Source organism: Aspergillus costaricaensis (assembly GCF_003184835.1).
Source record: "Aspergillus costaricaensis CBS 115574 unplaced genomic scaffold BO79scaffold_15, whole genome shotgun sequence".
Classification (NCBI taxonomy): Eukaryota; Fungi; Ascomycota; class Eurotiomycetes; order Eurotiales; family Aspergillaceae; genus Aspergillus; species Aspergillus costaricensis.
The window spans coordinates 602091-615905 of NW_020291815.1; the positions used below are offsets into that span (position 1 = coordinate 602091).

Genomic DNA, 13815 nt, shown 5'->3' on the forward strand with positions numbered 1-13815 from the left:
CAATCTCATCGGCCGGTGGGGTGCGCAGGGAGATCTTGGGGACCGTGCTGCCGAACCCGGCGAGGTGGATGTCGGTGAAGCGGTTTCTTTGCTATCATTTTTATTTCAAATGTTGGTGTTGGATTGGTGGTGGTTTACAAGGATGATGTTGCTTGGTTCGATGTCTAGATTTATCATGTTTGACCATTGTAGTATGCAACACATGCCACTATCAACCAACCCATCTCTATGCAACAGCTGAGCTTAGCTGTGTAAATGAAGTAGATTCATTGGAGGATTGAATGTAGATCTAGAAGGATGGAAGTGATCCACCGTGGCGTCACCGCCCGGACGTGCCTGGTTTTCTGCCGTCCATTTTTTCCGTTTTATCAAAAGATCCCCGAAATCCGTTGCTTCTCCGTTCACCTCCTCCCTCTCATCCTCCCATTCTCCCTCCCTTTTCTCTTATTTATTTTCCCATCTTCATTGGTTTAATAGATATTTCTTTGTTTTTAATTGTTTCCCTGTTACCTTTTTACTCTTCCTAAGCTCCTCATCATGCTGGGCGCTTTCCGCCGTTCCGCCGGCGCCGTCCATGCGCTGCGAGCTTCACGATCTCTGCTGGCCAGATCGATTCCTCAGCAACCCCAGTGGCTCTCTGCTTCAGCGCCTGCGGTCTCATACGGTGCTCGCGCCCTCTACCACCCGTCCCCGGCTTTCCTTGATGCCAGAGCGGCAGCTCAGGCGCAACTAAATGTCGCCGCCGACATCGAGCCCCGGCTACCCAGTACCGATTTCCACAGCCTGGCACAAGACGGCCTGGTCAACGACAGACTGATCCGAACCGTGACAAATTCCATGAAGATTCAAACCATGACTGATGTCCAAGCCAAGACGATCCGTGAAACACTGAGCGGCGATGATGTGTGAGTAGTTCCTCGTCTCTGCCTCCCTTCCTTCATCCTCTTGCATGGCGGCTGACCTTGATTTTTCTTCCCATACAGCTTGGCACAGGCAAAGACCGGAACCGGAAAGACCCTTGCGTTCTTGATCCCCGTCATCCAGCGCCTTCTCAATGATCCGTCGATCAAACGCTCGCGTCCCGGATACCGGGGGAGAAACCCACCCGACATTCGGGCGATTGTCATCTCCCCGACTCGTGAGTTGGCGGAACAGATTGCCAACGAGGCACAACGCTTGGTGTCTGGATTGGGTTTGGCCGTGCAGACGGCAGTTGGCGGCACTCAAAAGAGATTGCATTTAAACAAGATCCGGACCGAGGGCTGCAATATCTTGGTCGGAACTCCTGGTCGTCTGAAGGATCTTCTTTCCGATCCTTACAGCGGTGTCAAGGCGCCGCAGCTTCAAGCTCTCGTCTTCGACGAGGCTGACCGCTTGTTGGATGATGGCTTCTCGCAAGAGATCGGTGAGATTAAGGATCTCCTGCCAGCACCAGAGGAGGTCGACCGCCAGACCCTGATGTTCTCCGCCACCGTACCAGGTGAGGTTATGGACATGGTGCGTCAGACTATGAAGCCTGACTTCAAGTTCATCAAGACTGTTATGGAGGATGAGGTGCCCACCCACTTGCGGGTGCCCCAGAAGGTCGTCTACCTGGACGGATTTCAGAACGGCTTGCCTGCTATTCTGGAGCTGGCAAAGAAGGGTTACGCTGAAAACTCGCATTTCAAGGCCATTGTCTACCTCAACGCAACGACGATGGTCTCGCTGGCCAATGACGTTTTCCGGCGGCTTCAGAATGATCCTGAGGATCGTACCAAAGGACATGCTCTTGGCCGCCTCCCTATCTACCAAATCCATTCGCGGCTGACTCAGGCGCAAAGAACTCGTGTCACGAGTACTTTCCGCAGCGCGTTCCGCGGCATTCTCTTCTCCTCCGACGTGACAGCCCGTGGTTTGGATTTCCCCGACGTCACGCACGTCATCCAATACGGACTTCCCAACGAGCGTCAGACCTACATCCACCGCGTGGGGCGCACGGGCCGTGCGAACAAGGAAGGTGAGGGTTGGATCCTGCTGCATAAGAACGAGAAGCGTGCCTTCAAACAGATATTGGGCGACCTGCCTATCGAGGAGGATCAGACCTCGGTTCCCGTTGCGCATATCAACATGCGCGAAGAGATCGAGGATGATGGCTCAGAGACGAGCCGAACTCTACAACAATACAAGTTTGCCGCGCAGGAGGTTCCCATCGACGATCGAGTGGAGGCATGGAGGTCCCAAGCGGGTACCATCATAGGCAAACTCCAACCTCTGTCGGCGACCCTGCCTGCCATGCATGACCTGTGCACCTACGGATACTTGCTGCCCAAGCCTCCGCAGCTCCCTTTGAGGATCCAACAAGCTCTGGAGAGGGGCGACAAGCCCCCTCCGAGGTCCAAGCGTGGTGGACCCCGCGACTTCAGGTCCCGGGATTCCTACAGGCCCCGTTCCAGTGGTGGCTACAATGACCGCTATAATGACCGCTACCAACACTCTTCATCCCGCGAACCCCGCAACCCTTGGAACGAGAGAGGCTCCTCTCGCGGCCGTCGCGAGGGCCGTCGCGAGAATCGCTCCTACAACCGCTACTGATCCCGGTGCTTGAGTCCAGGATCATTAACGCTCTTCGATACCCTTCCTATGAAACGCAGCCCTGCTAAAATTGACCTTTGAAACCGGCTTGTTATAATAGTGCCGGATATCTATTCGGGGATAAGCTCTTCCTTTCTCCTTCTTCTTCTCATTGTGGTTGGACTGCGTGCAATATGTTTCTCTTTAAAAATGTGTTCGATATGTGATCGGCTTGTATACTACATAACAGATACCACGTGAATATGGCATAGTCTCTACTCTAGATATAAAATATACTTGTATAATATGATGGAAATTCCAACATACGACCCTATCATTATCAGTTCGTATGACGTAGGAAATAAATCAGAAGATGGCCTGCTTTCTAGTCCTCGTAAAGCGACCACTTCAATCATGCTACGAGACCGTAGGATCGACTTAACCCATTCTAGCACCATATATAAAGTTATACTACTTATACTAAAATCACTGTAAAGAGAATAAAATGCTTTTGATCTATCCATAACCCCAAGACAGTCAGTCCTAATATACATACATACATGCTGCCTTCTATATCCAATTAAATAAAACCATAACAATCGCTATCGAAAGCATCATTAAGCATCCTCCCCGTTCTTCATCTTCTCACTCTCCGCCTTCTTCGCCGCAAACCTCTCCCTAGCCAACTCAATCTTCGACTTCGGCTTCTGACCTCCCTCACCACCAACATCCAATCCCTTGGCCTTGGCCGCCCACTCACCCCTGCGACGCTTATACAAGTCCATAGACCAATTACGCCACACGGCACGACCGACAAACGAATCCCTCAGAGCCATTTCACTCCGCGCCAGTTCCTGCGCCATGCGCTCCTTGACGAAGAACACGTCCTTCGTAGCGTGCCAGAGGGCATCCACGACGCGGGATCCGCTGCTATCCAGGGCCAGTTCTTCGAGATGGCCTGTGAAGCGGCCGGTGAATTGGCGGCGGAATTGTGGCGTCGAGGTGGGCAGAGTGAGGGACTTTTGGATGACGTGGGAGGCGGTGGGGTCTTTGGCGATGGTGAGGAGGGATTCGGGCGTCTGGGAGAGGAGGCTGCTGTAGACGAGGGCGCTGAGGGGGCCCGGGGCTGTGAGGATGGTTTGCACGAAGAGGGAGTTGTGGAGTTTGGCGCCCTTGGGGTTCGTGTTGATGTTGGCGTTGGCGTTGTCGGGGTCGAAGTTGGGCATTGTGGGGGGTTGTGGGTGGTCTTCGTCTTGGTCTTCGTTTTGATTTTGTTGGTGTTGGGGTTCAGAGGGGGTGGTGGTGTCCTCGAGAGTGAGCATTTGGGCCAGTCGCTTGGCCGGGTCGCTGTCGTAGGCGGTTTCGAGGGAGCGTGCGATTGGGGTGGTGTCGACGCCGCGGACGATGCATCGCTCGACTAGGGTCTTGGGGACGATGACGCGGGAGCGCTCGATGAGGTTGGGGATCTGGGGGACGAGGAGTTCCACGGCGTTCTCGAGGTCGTCCTTTCCGAGACGTTCTAGGACTTTGAGCACGACGTAGCCGGCTGTGATGTTGCGCGACAGGGAGCGGAGTTGGTCGCGCAGGAAGTTCTTGTAGAGTCCCTTGAATAGCTTGCCCGGCATGTATCGGACGATGGTCTCCAGGAGGCGGGATCCCACGGGGTCGTAGAGAAGGCCGCGGATGAAGGTGGTGCTTTCTGTACCCTCTTCGAAGGTGTCGTCGGGGATTAGTCGGCGGATGATCGACTTGGGGTCCTTCGCGCTGGCCTTTCCGAAGTGGGAGAGCTCCAGGTATACGAGGACTTGGAGGACTGGGTTTCCGACGGGGTGGGTGGCAAGTGCGCGAAGATAGGTGTCGTCGAGCACAGAGACCATATCCTGCATGACCTTCTTCAGGGTGCCTTCGAATGATTCGGGCACGCTGCGCTTCTGCGCAACGGGGTTCTCGTCCTGCACTTCGTTGAGGACGCCGTGTCTTTCCTTCTTGCGACTAGCAACGACCGAATCGCTCAAGGATAGATCGACCGGCTCACCTGCCAGCACCAGAAGAAGAACGCGAATGGTGTGCGACGCAAACCGCTCCGTCAGCAAGTATCCCCAGTTTCCTTCCAGCTCCTCGATGACCTTCATGAACATCTCCGCTAGCGACAGTTCGGGTTCGGGCTCGTCTCCATCCTCGGCGTCGGTTTTGCTAGCCTTCTTGGATGGCTTTTGCGACACTCCTGGTGCAGCGTGGATGAACAGAGTCTCGCAGCAATGACTGGCGAATCGGTGCTGGACCAAGTGCAAGAAATGTCCGATGAATTTGTTGAACAGTCTCCGGATCTGGCGTATGTCCGACATCGAGATCAACTTCTCCATGAGTCGCGAACAGGACTGACTGCACGAGATCTTCAATTCCTTGCCCTCGGCCTCCTTGTAGACACTCTCAACGAAGACTCGTCGCTCCTCCGCATCTCCGAACTGGTTGGTCTCCAACACCTCGTTTGCACGCGAGAAGTATTCCTGCTCCTCGGGATCGAGAAGACCATAGAAGGGCATATCGCCCGTCTGCGCCATCTCCTCGTCTTGTTGTTGTCCATCGTCCAAAGCAATATAGTCGGCACCGTTAACGATGTCGTTGGTCTCGTCTTCGGAAGGTTTCACTCGTTTGGGCACGACATCTTCGGGGGCGTCGTCGCGCTTCCGCTTGCTGGCTTCCTTGTTGGCTTTTTCGGTGGCGCGACGGCCTCTCTTGACCTTTTCACGAGGCATGATGTGACGATGTGCAATTGGGAGTTGAAGGGGGAAGTTTTCTTCTCGCCGATTCGCTTTTTTTCTGCGTTTTTCCCGCAATCGATAAGCGGTGGTCCGAGCGTCTTCCACCGCAGTTTGTCTTGTTTGCATTGCCTTTACTCTTCCCAGATCAACTTTCATTCCACAATAACTTCCTCATGGATGTGATTGCTGACAATATAGATAATGGATTTACTACAGAGATAGATAATCTGACTACAATAAGGAAGAAAAAGGCCAAGAACAAAACTGATCAATTCCTCAAATGCTTACAAGAGCACATCTCAAAATCTCACTGAACTTCTAGCAGACACCGATGTCCCTTTGTTGATAGAAGGAAATGCAGAACCTGCTCCATGTCCTCATCGCTCATCCCTTCACGAGATGATACCTCTGATCGGGGAAATTGGCGGAAGAAATGAGCAGTAGCCAAGCGCAGCTCTATCCGAGCCAAATGCAACCCAAGACAGTCTGTTACAGTCAGGTTAGTTGCTGGCGGACGCTCTCCTAACTGTTGACAGTCGGCACTTACTACGTGTCCCTGCTCCGAATGGCATAAATGCATCTTTCATCTCTTTGGTTGGTGAAGCCCAACGAGAAGGATTGAATCTATACATGTACTAGTCAGCAACGCCGGATTTGACCAGCCCGGGAGCGAATGCTTGGTCCACCTACTTTTCGGGTTCCGGGAATGCAACTGGATCACGATGCAAGCTCCAGAGTTGCGTCGTTACAGTGCTCCCTCCGGGGACCCAGTGGCCATCGAATGTTGCCCCCTGTGGTGGTACAATGCGAGGGAGAGCACAAGGAACAGCGGAATATAGGCGCGAGGCTTCATCAATGACATGGTTCAAATAGGTCAACTTCTGGATATCTTTATCAGAAAATCGTTCGGGCAGTGTGGCCACCTCGGCAACAAGTGCTTGCCGGATGACTGGTGTCTTGCAGACTGCCCAGGTGAGATAGGTCAAAGTGTTGGCGGTGGTGTCACTCCCAGCCACGATGAGGTCAGTGGCATCGTCGCGGATTTCAGCGTCAGACAGTCCTTCCTTGCCAGCATTGTAGAGTTTTGAGAAAAGCGTGGGCTTGACGTTGTCTGGACTAGCGTCTAGCAGCCTTTTGTACCGATTGATGGACTCGTCAGCATAGTCCACGAATCGATTTCGGCTCTTGTTAGCCTCCCTGAGGAGAGGAAGCGGCAGGAACTCCGCAAGCCTGAAAAGCCAAGGGAAAGCAACTCGAGACTCCCCGACCAAGGCCGCTATCTCTAGGTCTTTGATGTGTAGATTTTTCTGTACAGCTTGGTCAACACACGTCAAGAAGCTCAATCGCGATAGGCTATAATACTTTGCCTTGCTCCAACATCCGAAACGAGTCCCCGAAGGACAGTTCACCGATAATGTCACTGGACATGAAGAAAAACCACTTCTGGACATCTGCCACCTTACGGGTGGCCATCTCCTCTTGCATGCGTTGCATAGTGAAGCGGATGCGGGCCTCTATCAAGGGCTCCAGCGAATGCAAGTTTGCATCTGCAAAGGGCGACGAAAGGAGCCTGCGATGTTTACTGTGGAATTTGGGATCAGTAGCACTAAAAACACTTTTTGCATTGTCGTGCTTGAGCAGTTCGTACACTGGCGACTTCAGGAAGCCACTTCCTATGCGATGGATCTCCCGAACCCCAGCAATCTCAGCAATGTCGACTGCGTTTGGGCCAACCCGGACGACAGGACCTACATCAGGGCACGCAATTAGCGCTGAGGATGCTTCTTTCCAGCGAGATACCCTTACCATATTGTCGATGTAGCGCTTGCACATATCGTGGCCGGTTCCCTATGACCGTCTGATATCTGACGAAGATATCCGTCCACTTGCACAGGAAAGGGCCGGGGACCGATGACAATGAGTTCCTTCGTTCGCGGTAAATTTTCTACTCGCTTGCACGTTTAGCCTCAAACTGCCAGGCAGAAACAGCAGTCAACTTACAATTACGATATAGAGGATGAAGGAAAGAAAAACCAAAGCCGGACCATGGCCAGCCACGAAACTCGACCCCATAGCGCTTGCTGGCTGAAGAAATGGTGGATCCTTAACGAACTAGTGTTACGAGCGACCGTTAATCCTCGATAGATTCTCTTCATCATGCAGAAGGAAGGCAAGCTAGCATTCCGGACCGCTTCCTCAAAACATTGCTGAAACATGGGACGTGCGAGGAAGTGATATTAAGTACAACCGAAAACGGACTGCAACCGAAGCTTCTACTAGATAACAGTACATCAACACCTCCAACAGCCAATAAGGGAGTACAAGCTTATGAACTGGCTCATGCTCTATGGTTGTGCGAGGTAGCGACTATCTCAGATTGTCCGCGGATAGAGCAGCCGAGAACCTGACGCAAGGTGCAGGGCAATCGCAGTGTTGAGATGAACTGGATGACCATCATCCATTGGGCTCCGCACTCAGTCCCTTCTTGATGAACTGGGATTTACCCCGAACCATCCCAGCGGTGTAACTTCCTGGCGTAATGTAGTTGCAGTTTGCTGCATACCTTGCATATCAACAGTTACACTGGTGAACTGGCTGCCATTGAGGCAGCCAGGGATCGACATCACAGATGATGTGGCACGACAAAGCCATTATTCAATGTGGAATAGAAGTCAAATCTCTGAATGATCACTGATTAGATAAAATCGGTCACTACTGAGCCGACCGTCGTTCATCTTTAGTGATGGCCGCCAAGTGGCACCGTTTGAAACCCCTATCTCGACCGCATCCGGCGACTAAACACAACCCTCAATCAGGAGAACGACAGCACCTTCGCACAAACCTAATATATTGCCATGGCCTGGCTGACAGTCGCGTTCCCGAACGACTCAACTTAATTATCCCCCTCAACTGTTCATACTTCGGGTCGCGACTCTCATCCAAGCTCCCCATTGGCTCGCGGGCGGTTCCGAGCATCATCGACTTGCCCTGGATACAACCTTGCAATCGCTGGCCAGCGTCATCTATCCGTCAACTTCCGGATACCGTTGCTGGTTCGCTGTGCTATGACCCCTGTTACAATTAACCCTGAAGTTGTCTCATCCCTTTCCCTCCGCTGCTGCTCGGTCGCGATGCATGCGCGGCTTCAAGGCACCAGCAGAAGTTGTTGACAGGAGCTCAAGCCAATCAAGGTGATCCCAGAGTGTCTCAATTGACACGACTAGTTGGCTTGCGATGCCTCTGCTGTACGTGCGGGCTGTAGTCCCCTTCGAGGCCGGGGCAAATGCCACCGATGTGCTCATCAACGAGGTCCATTTCAATCGAACCGCTTTGAATTACTATCACTACACGCTTTTCAGCAATGGGACTCTTTCTAATGGTACGGACTGCTATCTCGCCTTTAATCAATTCCAACCACACATGAACGAGAATGGGACTTTCGTGAACGGGACCTCCTGCTATGCACCCATTCGGGATATGGGTCGACATGCGTCGGCTGGCCTGGCCTTTGCCTTCATGTTTGTCTTCGCCATTGTCTTCACCTTGATCAACATGCGCAAGCATAGCCGGCGGTACCTGCCTGCTGATCGCCGGTGGACACTCCTGGGCCGTCGGGCGAAATGGATCTGGATGCTTTTCATTGCCGCCTGCGGCACCATTAGCTGCTTCATGAGCATCGACGTGGATCGGGGGTACATCGTGAGCGTCCCGTTGATTCTGCAGAGTGTGTTCTACACGCTGTTGACGCCGGGGATGATGGCCGCGGTATGGGAGGCGGTGCGGCACTGGTCAGTGATGATAAGTTGCATATCCAGTCCTGTGGAACAGAACTGACACAAATTGCAGGGGCTCCTGGCAAGAGCGTCAGATCTACGATCGGGATCCGTACGCATTCCAAGTATCCAGCAGCCGGCAAGGGCAGGAGTTTGTGCTCCCGCTCGTCTTTTACGGATGCGCTTTGGCCAATTTTGTCTTGACCGTTCCGCGCTCCTGGACTGCCATTGAGATGCAACGCAGTCTCGACCAACAGCTCAATGAAGCCAAGCCAGTGGCTACAGATGTACGATGGCGTGCTGCTGGGTTTGTCGCAATAGCTGGCGTCTTAGTGATCTGCTACAGCCTGGAGCATAGCATCTACCGCTACCGGGCGCGACCGACCAGTACCATAGGTCAGCTCTTATTCTACCTGAATGCGGCTCCATCGCAATTCCTTATAGGTATTGTGTTGCTTGGCATAAAGATCGGCTACGCTATTGCTTCTGCCTTCGACTGGACGATATCCCCCTTAAGATACGGGGTCGATTCTGGATGGTTTTACGGGCTGGGATACACACCGGTGCTGCTCTTGCTCATTCTGTTCAACATCTGTGGATTCTGTGAGCTGAATGAGGATAAAGCCTTGATCGTGCAGCGAGACGAATTCGACCATGCAGTTGCCGATGCTGTGGGTGTCGGGCAGAGGAAGCCCAGCTGGTGGAAGAAGAGCCGTACCTTCGTTCGAGAGCTTAGTGACCATCACCGACGCCAGGGCTCGCAGCAAGACGATCGTGATATGGGTCGGTTTGTGGAGATGGGGATCATCAAGCCACGAGAGCAACCGCAGGATGACGAACCCAAGCCAGAGACATGGGTGACGACGCGGACTGCCAGTCAGGGTAGTGAGTCGACTACGGTGGCGCATACGGAGAGCAATCCGGAGAGCAGCCCACCGTATGTCGAGTATACATTGCAGCAAGAATTGTCTCGGGATTCTTCTAATGAGACAGATGTACATGGGCGCCCACAGACTGGGAGGGACATATTGGGATAAGAAGAGAACAAGCCTGGAGGAATACGGATGACATTGGAGGAAGTAGATTGTCAGTCAGTTTGAGATGTATTATGAGTTGATGATTATGTAGGCCAGATAAATAATATATATGGAAGCCAATGAAATGAGATTATCCACAGGTGGTGATACCCATGCAGACTATAGATAATTGCACGTGACCCTATGATTGCATGTTTGTTCGGTTTGCCTCACTGCCTCCCATCGTAAAGCTTCAGGTCATCCTCCATCACCCACTTCACTGCAATTGCTCAGACAGACCACAATTCGCGTCTGGATAACCCAAAGACAAAGAAGCGAGCAGGTCTTGCACACCATATTACCCCTCAGTGATTCTACCCACCCGTCCTTCCAACTCACAACATGGAACCCGAAAAGCGCAAATACGCCGCCGGGCCTTCCCTGCCACCCACCAGCGAAGATGACTCCAGCAAACGCCGCAAAGTGATCGGTCCAGCTCCCCCTCCTCCCTCCGCCAGCGCAGACGCCAATACCTCCGACAACAACTCCTCCGATGACGACTCGGACGATGACTTCGGACCCAGCCTCCCTCCGCCAGAAGGCACCGTCTCTTCTATTCCCGACAGCGGCGCAACACAGCCCGCCCGCTCCGAAACTACTCCAGAAGCACCAAAAGCACCTCAGCGCGATGCCTGGATGCTAGAACCCATCGACGGCTCGAACCGCAACTCCCGCGTCGACCCCACGAAACTCCGCAATCGGAAATTCCAAACCGGGCGGGGAGCCAATACTACGCCCAGCGCGGGCGGGCTGGATGTTTCCTGGACCGAGACGCCAGAGCAGAAGATGAAGCGCTTGCAGGATGAGGTGCTGGGTGTACAGACACGGCCTACTGCTCCTGATGCGGGGGATTCGGCGGGAGGAGCGCGCGGCGCACAGCCATCGCGGGCCATGCAGGAGAAGATCCATCGGTATAATGAGGAAAAGAGAAAGGAGGAGGCAAAGGCGAGGGATGCGGAAAGGAAGAAGAAGAAGGATGGAGAAGAGGAGGAGGATGATCCTAGTGCTCGGGCGTTTGATAAGGAGAAGGATATGTCGCTGTCATCGAAGATAACGCATGCGCAGAGACGGGAGATGATGAATAAGGCGGCGGACTTTGGGTCGAGATTTACGAGTGGGAAGTTTTTGTGATTGCGCGAAGCTTGTTCGGTATCTATCACGAGGGTATTGAACAACTTGCTTCGCATGGTTGCGGCTCTGTCGTACACAGGTGTCGTACGGTCTATCCGTTTGGTGATCAATTCTGCATAGGGTGATGACTGGCGGCCGGATGCTGCGCAGCTCCTTTATGCCAATGGTCGTTTCGGACAGACCCACCGCCCTGAACAGCCAACGTTGATACTTCCCTCGTTGGATCTGATAGCATCACCTGCTGTTCGATATCAAGGCTCATGGTGCCGCGCAAAGGACCGGTGATGCCATCCCAGTTGGTAGCCGCGGCGCGGTGACATGTTGGAGCACTGAAGAGTGGACTATGGCGATCATGGAACTGTCTTCTATAGTGTCCTCATAGGTACAGATAGTAGGCTGATTCGCCGGAGTAAGATAGATTGGGTTCTCCGAAACCCGCCAAGATAGAAAGATCAAGATAACTTTAATTGGCGGCTGGGCTGGTTCGGATGGCGATCCCGCAGATAACATCTGGTGTGATCCTGGGTTACATCCACAGGCTTTGTGTTGTATATAGTTTATGTAAAGGCCATGGAGAAGCCTAGATGAACAAGCTCTATTATCAAAGTTAGCTATAATTATTATCACTTACGTAGAGGAAATAGTCAACGGAGCCATTGGTCGCATCTCCGCGGGATGATCGGCTGATCTTATCAGACCATCGATGATGCGGGGAATGTTTTTGCTCCGCCTTGCTTCGGCTTCGTTCCTTGCTTTCATCATCAACTATCCCCTCTCCTCTCTATTCTTCCCTCCTCATCCTTTCTCCCTCCTCTACAAGTCCACCACCATGAACCTCCGCCAAATAAACGCCCACAACCTCTCCACCTTCCGCCACCACTATGTCTCCGAGATCTCCGGCTCCCTCGGTGACCTGGGCACATTCCTCCCCATCGCCATAGCCCTAGCCGTCAACAACACCGTCTCCCTATCCAGCACGTTAATCTTCTCCGGCCTCTTCAACATCCTCACCGGCGTCTTCTTTGGCATCCCCCTTCCTGTCCAACCCATGAAAGCCATTGCTGCCGTCGCCATCGCCCGCAGCTTCACCAACGGCTCCATCGCCGCAGCCGGCCTCTTCGTCGCAGCCTTCATCCTCCTCTTCAGCATAACCGGCCTTCTCACTCGCTTCACCAACGCCATACCCATCCCCATCATCAAAGGAATCCAAGTCGGTGCCGGGCTCTCCCTAATAATCGCTTCCTGCAACTCCCTCCTCAGCAACCTCTCCTGGCTCTCCCCATCCTGGGCCGACAACCGACTCTGGGCCCTCGCCGCATTCTGCTTCCTCCTCTCCACCACCGTCTACCGCACCGTTCCCTATGCCCTCCTCGTCTTTCTCCTCGGTCTCGTCTTCGCCCTAATCCTCGCCGCCCTAGCCTCCGACCTCCCCTCTCTCTCCCTCTGGCACCCCTACACCGTCCTCCCTACCCCCTCAGACTGGTCCTCAGGCATCTTCGACGCCGGAATCGGCCAAATCCCCCTAACAACACTCAACTCCATCGTCGCCGTCGTCCACCTCGCCCATGATCTCCTCCCCACACACACCAACTCCTCTCACCTCAACGTCACCTCCATCGCCCTCAGCGTCTCCGCCATGAACCTCCTCGGCTGCTGGTTCGGCGCCATGCCCGTCTGCCACGGCTCCGGCGGCCTCGCGGCCCAATACCGCTTTGGGGCGCGTTCCGGTGCCAGTATTATCTTCCTGGGTGTGTTTAAGCTCGTGATCGGCGTGTTCTTTGGTGAGTCGTTGGTCGGGTTGTTGAAAAGGTTTCCGACGGCGTTGCTAGGTGTTATGGTTATTGCGGCGGGGATGGAGTTGCTTAGTGTGGGCGAGAGCCTGAATACGACGGGGGCCAGGGATATAAGGAAGGCGGTTGCGGGTCAGGCGGGTTTGACCGGGGAGGATTTGGGGCCTATGTTGAGTGATTTTGAGAGGAAGAAGAGGTGGATGGTTATGATGGTTACGGTGGGACTGTTGGTTGGGTTTAAGAATGATGCTGTTGGGTTCTTGGGGGGCTTGTTGTGTCATTGGGCTTTTGGCATTCCGGCCGCGGTGGAGTGGGGGGCGAGGAGGTGGAGAGAGGGGAGAGTGAGGTTGGAGTAGATGTAAATGTTATTTCAGAGGGGAGTGTGGTGAGAAGTGTATATATGAGGGTTGGGGTTGGGGTTTGGTCATATGATATGGTATTGATGATGTGTGATGAAGATATGTTACGATATGTGATTGCATTGCGTGCTGTGATTCTGTGTTTGTCTGCATTTGGATGTGCTATCCTGCTGTGTAGAGCCTTGTTTGAGCAAAGATGCTTTTATTTTCTATACTCTATATGATCAGTCTATCTCTATCTCTATTCTATCTCTCTATACACTATATATGCAACAACTGTACAGTCATCCCCTGGGCCAGGGTACTGGCCCGAAAACTTCAACAAATCAACACACTCATCTCACACACTCATATCATATGCATTCACAACC

General features: G+C 53.2%; 5 protein-coding genes across 5 annotated transcripts; 3 read left to right on the forward strand and 2 right to left on the reverse strand.

Moving 5' to 3' along the window:
* The first annotated feature begins 432 nt into the window (after nucleotides 1-432).
* Nucleotides 433-2837, forward strand: BO79DRAFT_173008 (DEAD/DEAH box helicase). Its single transcript, XM_025679661.1, has 2 exons — nucleotides 433-905; nucleotides 984-2837. The coding sequence occupies exons 1-2, from the start codon at nucleotides 538-540 to the stop codon at nucleotides 2572-2574; spliced, it is 1959 nt and encodes a 652-aa protein (XP_025539788.1). The 5' UTR covers nucleotides 433-537; the 3' UTR covers nucleotides 2575-2837.
* A 243-nt stretch (nucleotides 2838-3080) lies between these two features.
* Nucleotides 3081-5318, reverse strand: nop9 (RNA-binding RNA processing protein NOP9). The gene has a single exon (XM_025682515.1). The coding sequence runs from the start codon at nucleotides 5307-5309 to the stop codon at nucleotides 3171-3173; it is 2139 nt and encodes a 712-aa protein (XP_025539789.1). The 5' UTR covers nucleotides 5310-5318; the 3' UTR covers nucleotides 3081-3170.
* Nucleotides 5319-5622: 304 nt separating this feature from the next.
* On the reverse strand, nucleotides 5623-7388 carry BO79DRAFT_147302 (cytochrome P450; the record flags this gene model as incomplete). The annotated part of the gene is made up of 6 exons (XM_025678504.1): nucleotides 5623-5801; nucleotides 5863-5939; nucleotides 6006-6622; nucleotides 6678-7063; nucleotides 7122-7260; nucleotides 7317-7388. The coding sequence occupies 6 exons, from the start codon at nucleotides 7386-7388 to the stop codon at nucleotides 5623-5625; spliced, it is 1470 nt and encodes a 489-aa protein (XP_025539790.1).
* Nucleotides 7389-8549: 1161 nt separating this feature from the next.
* BO79DRAFT_228414 (uncharacterized protein) lies at nucleotides 8550-11612 on the forward strand (the record flags this gene model as incomplete). The annotated part of the gene is made up of 7 exons (XM_025683961.1): nucleotides 8550-9103; nucleotides 9162-10083; nucleotides 10403-10447; nucleotides 10522-11278; nucleotides 11375-11379; nucleotides 11416-11498; nucleotides 11528-11612. 7 exons carry the CDS (start codon nucleotides 8550-8552, stop codon nucleotides 11610-11612), a joined length of 2451 nt encoding a protein of 816 aa, XP_025539791.1.
* A 455-nt stretch (nucleotides 11613-12067) lies between these two features.
* BO79DRAFT_209048 (putative sulfate/molybdate transporter) lies at nucleotides 12068-13624 on the forward strand. Its single transcript, XM_025682516.1, has one exon. The coding sequence runs from the start codon at nucleotides 12125-12127 to the stop codon at nucleotides 13439-13441; it is 1317 nt and encodes a 438-aa protein (XP_025539792.1). The 5' UTR covers nucleotides 12068-12124; the 3' UTR covers nucleotides 13442-13624.
* The last annotated feature ends 191 nt before the right edge of the window (nucleotides 13625-13815 follow it).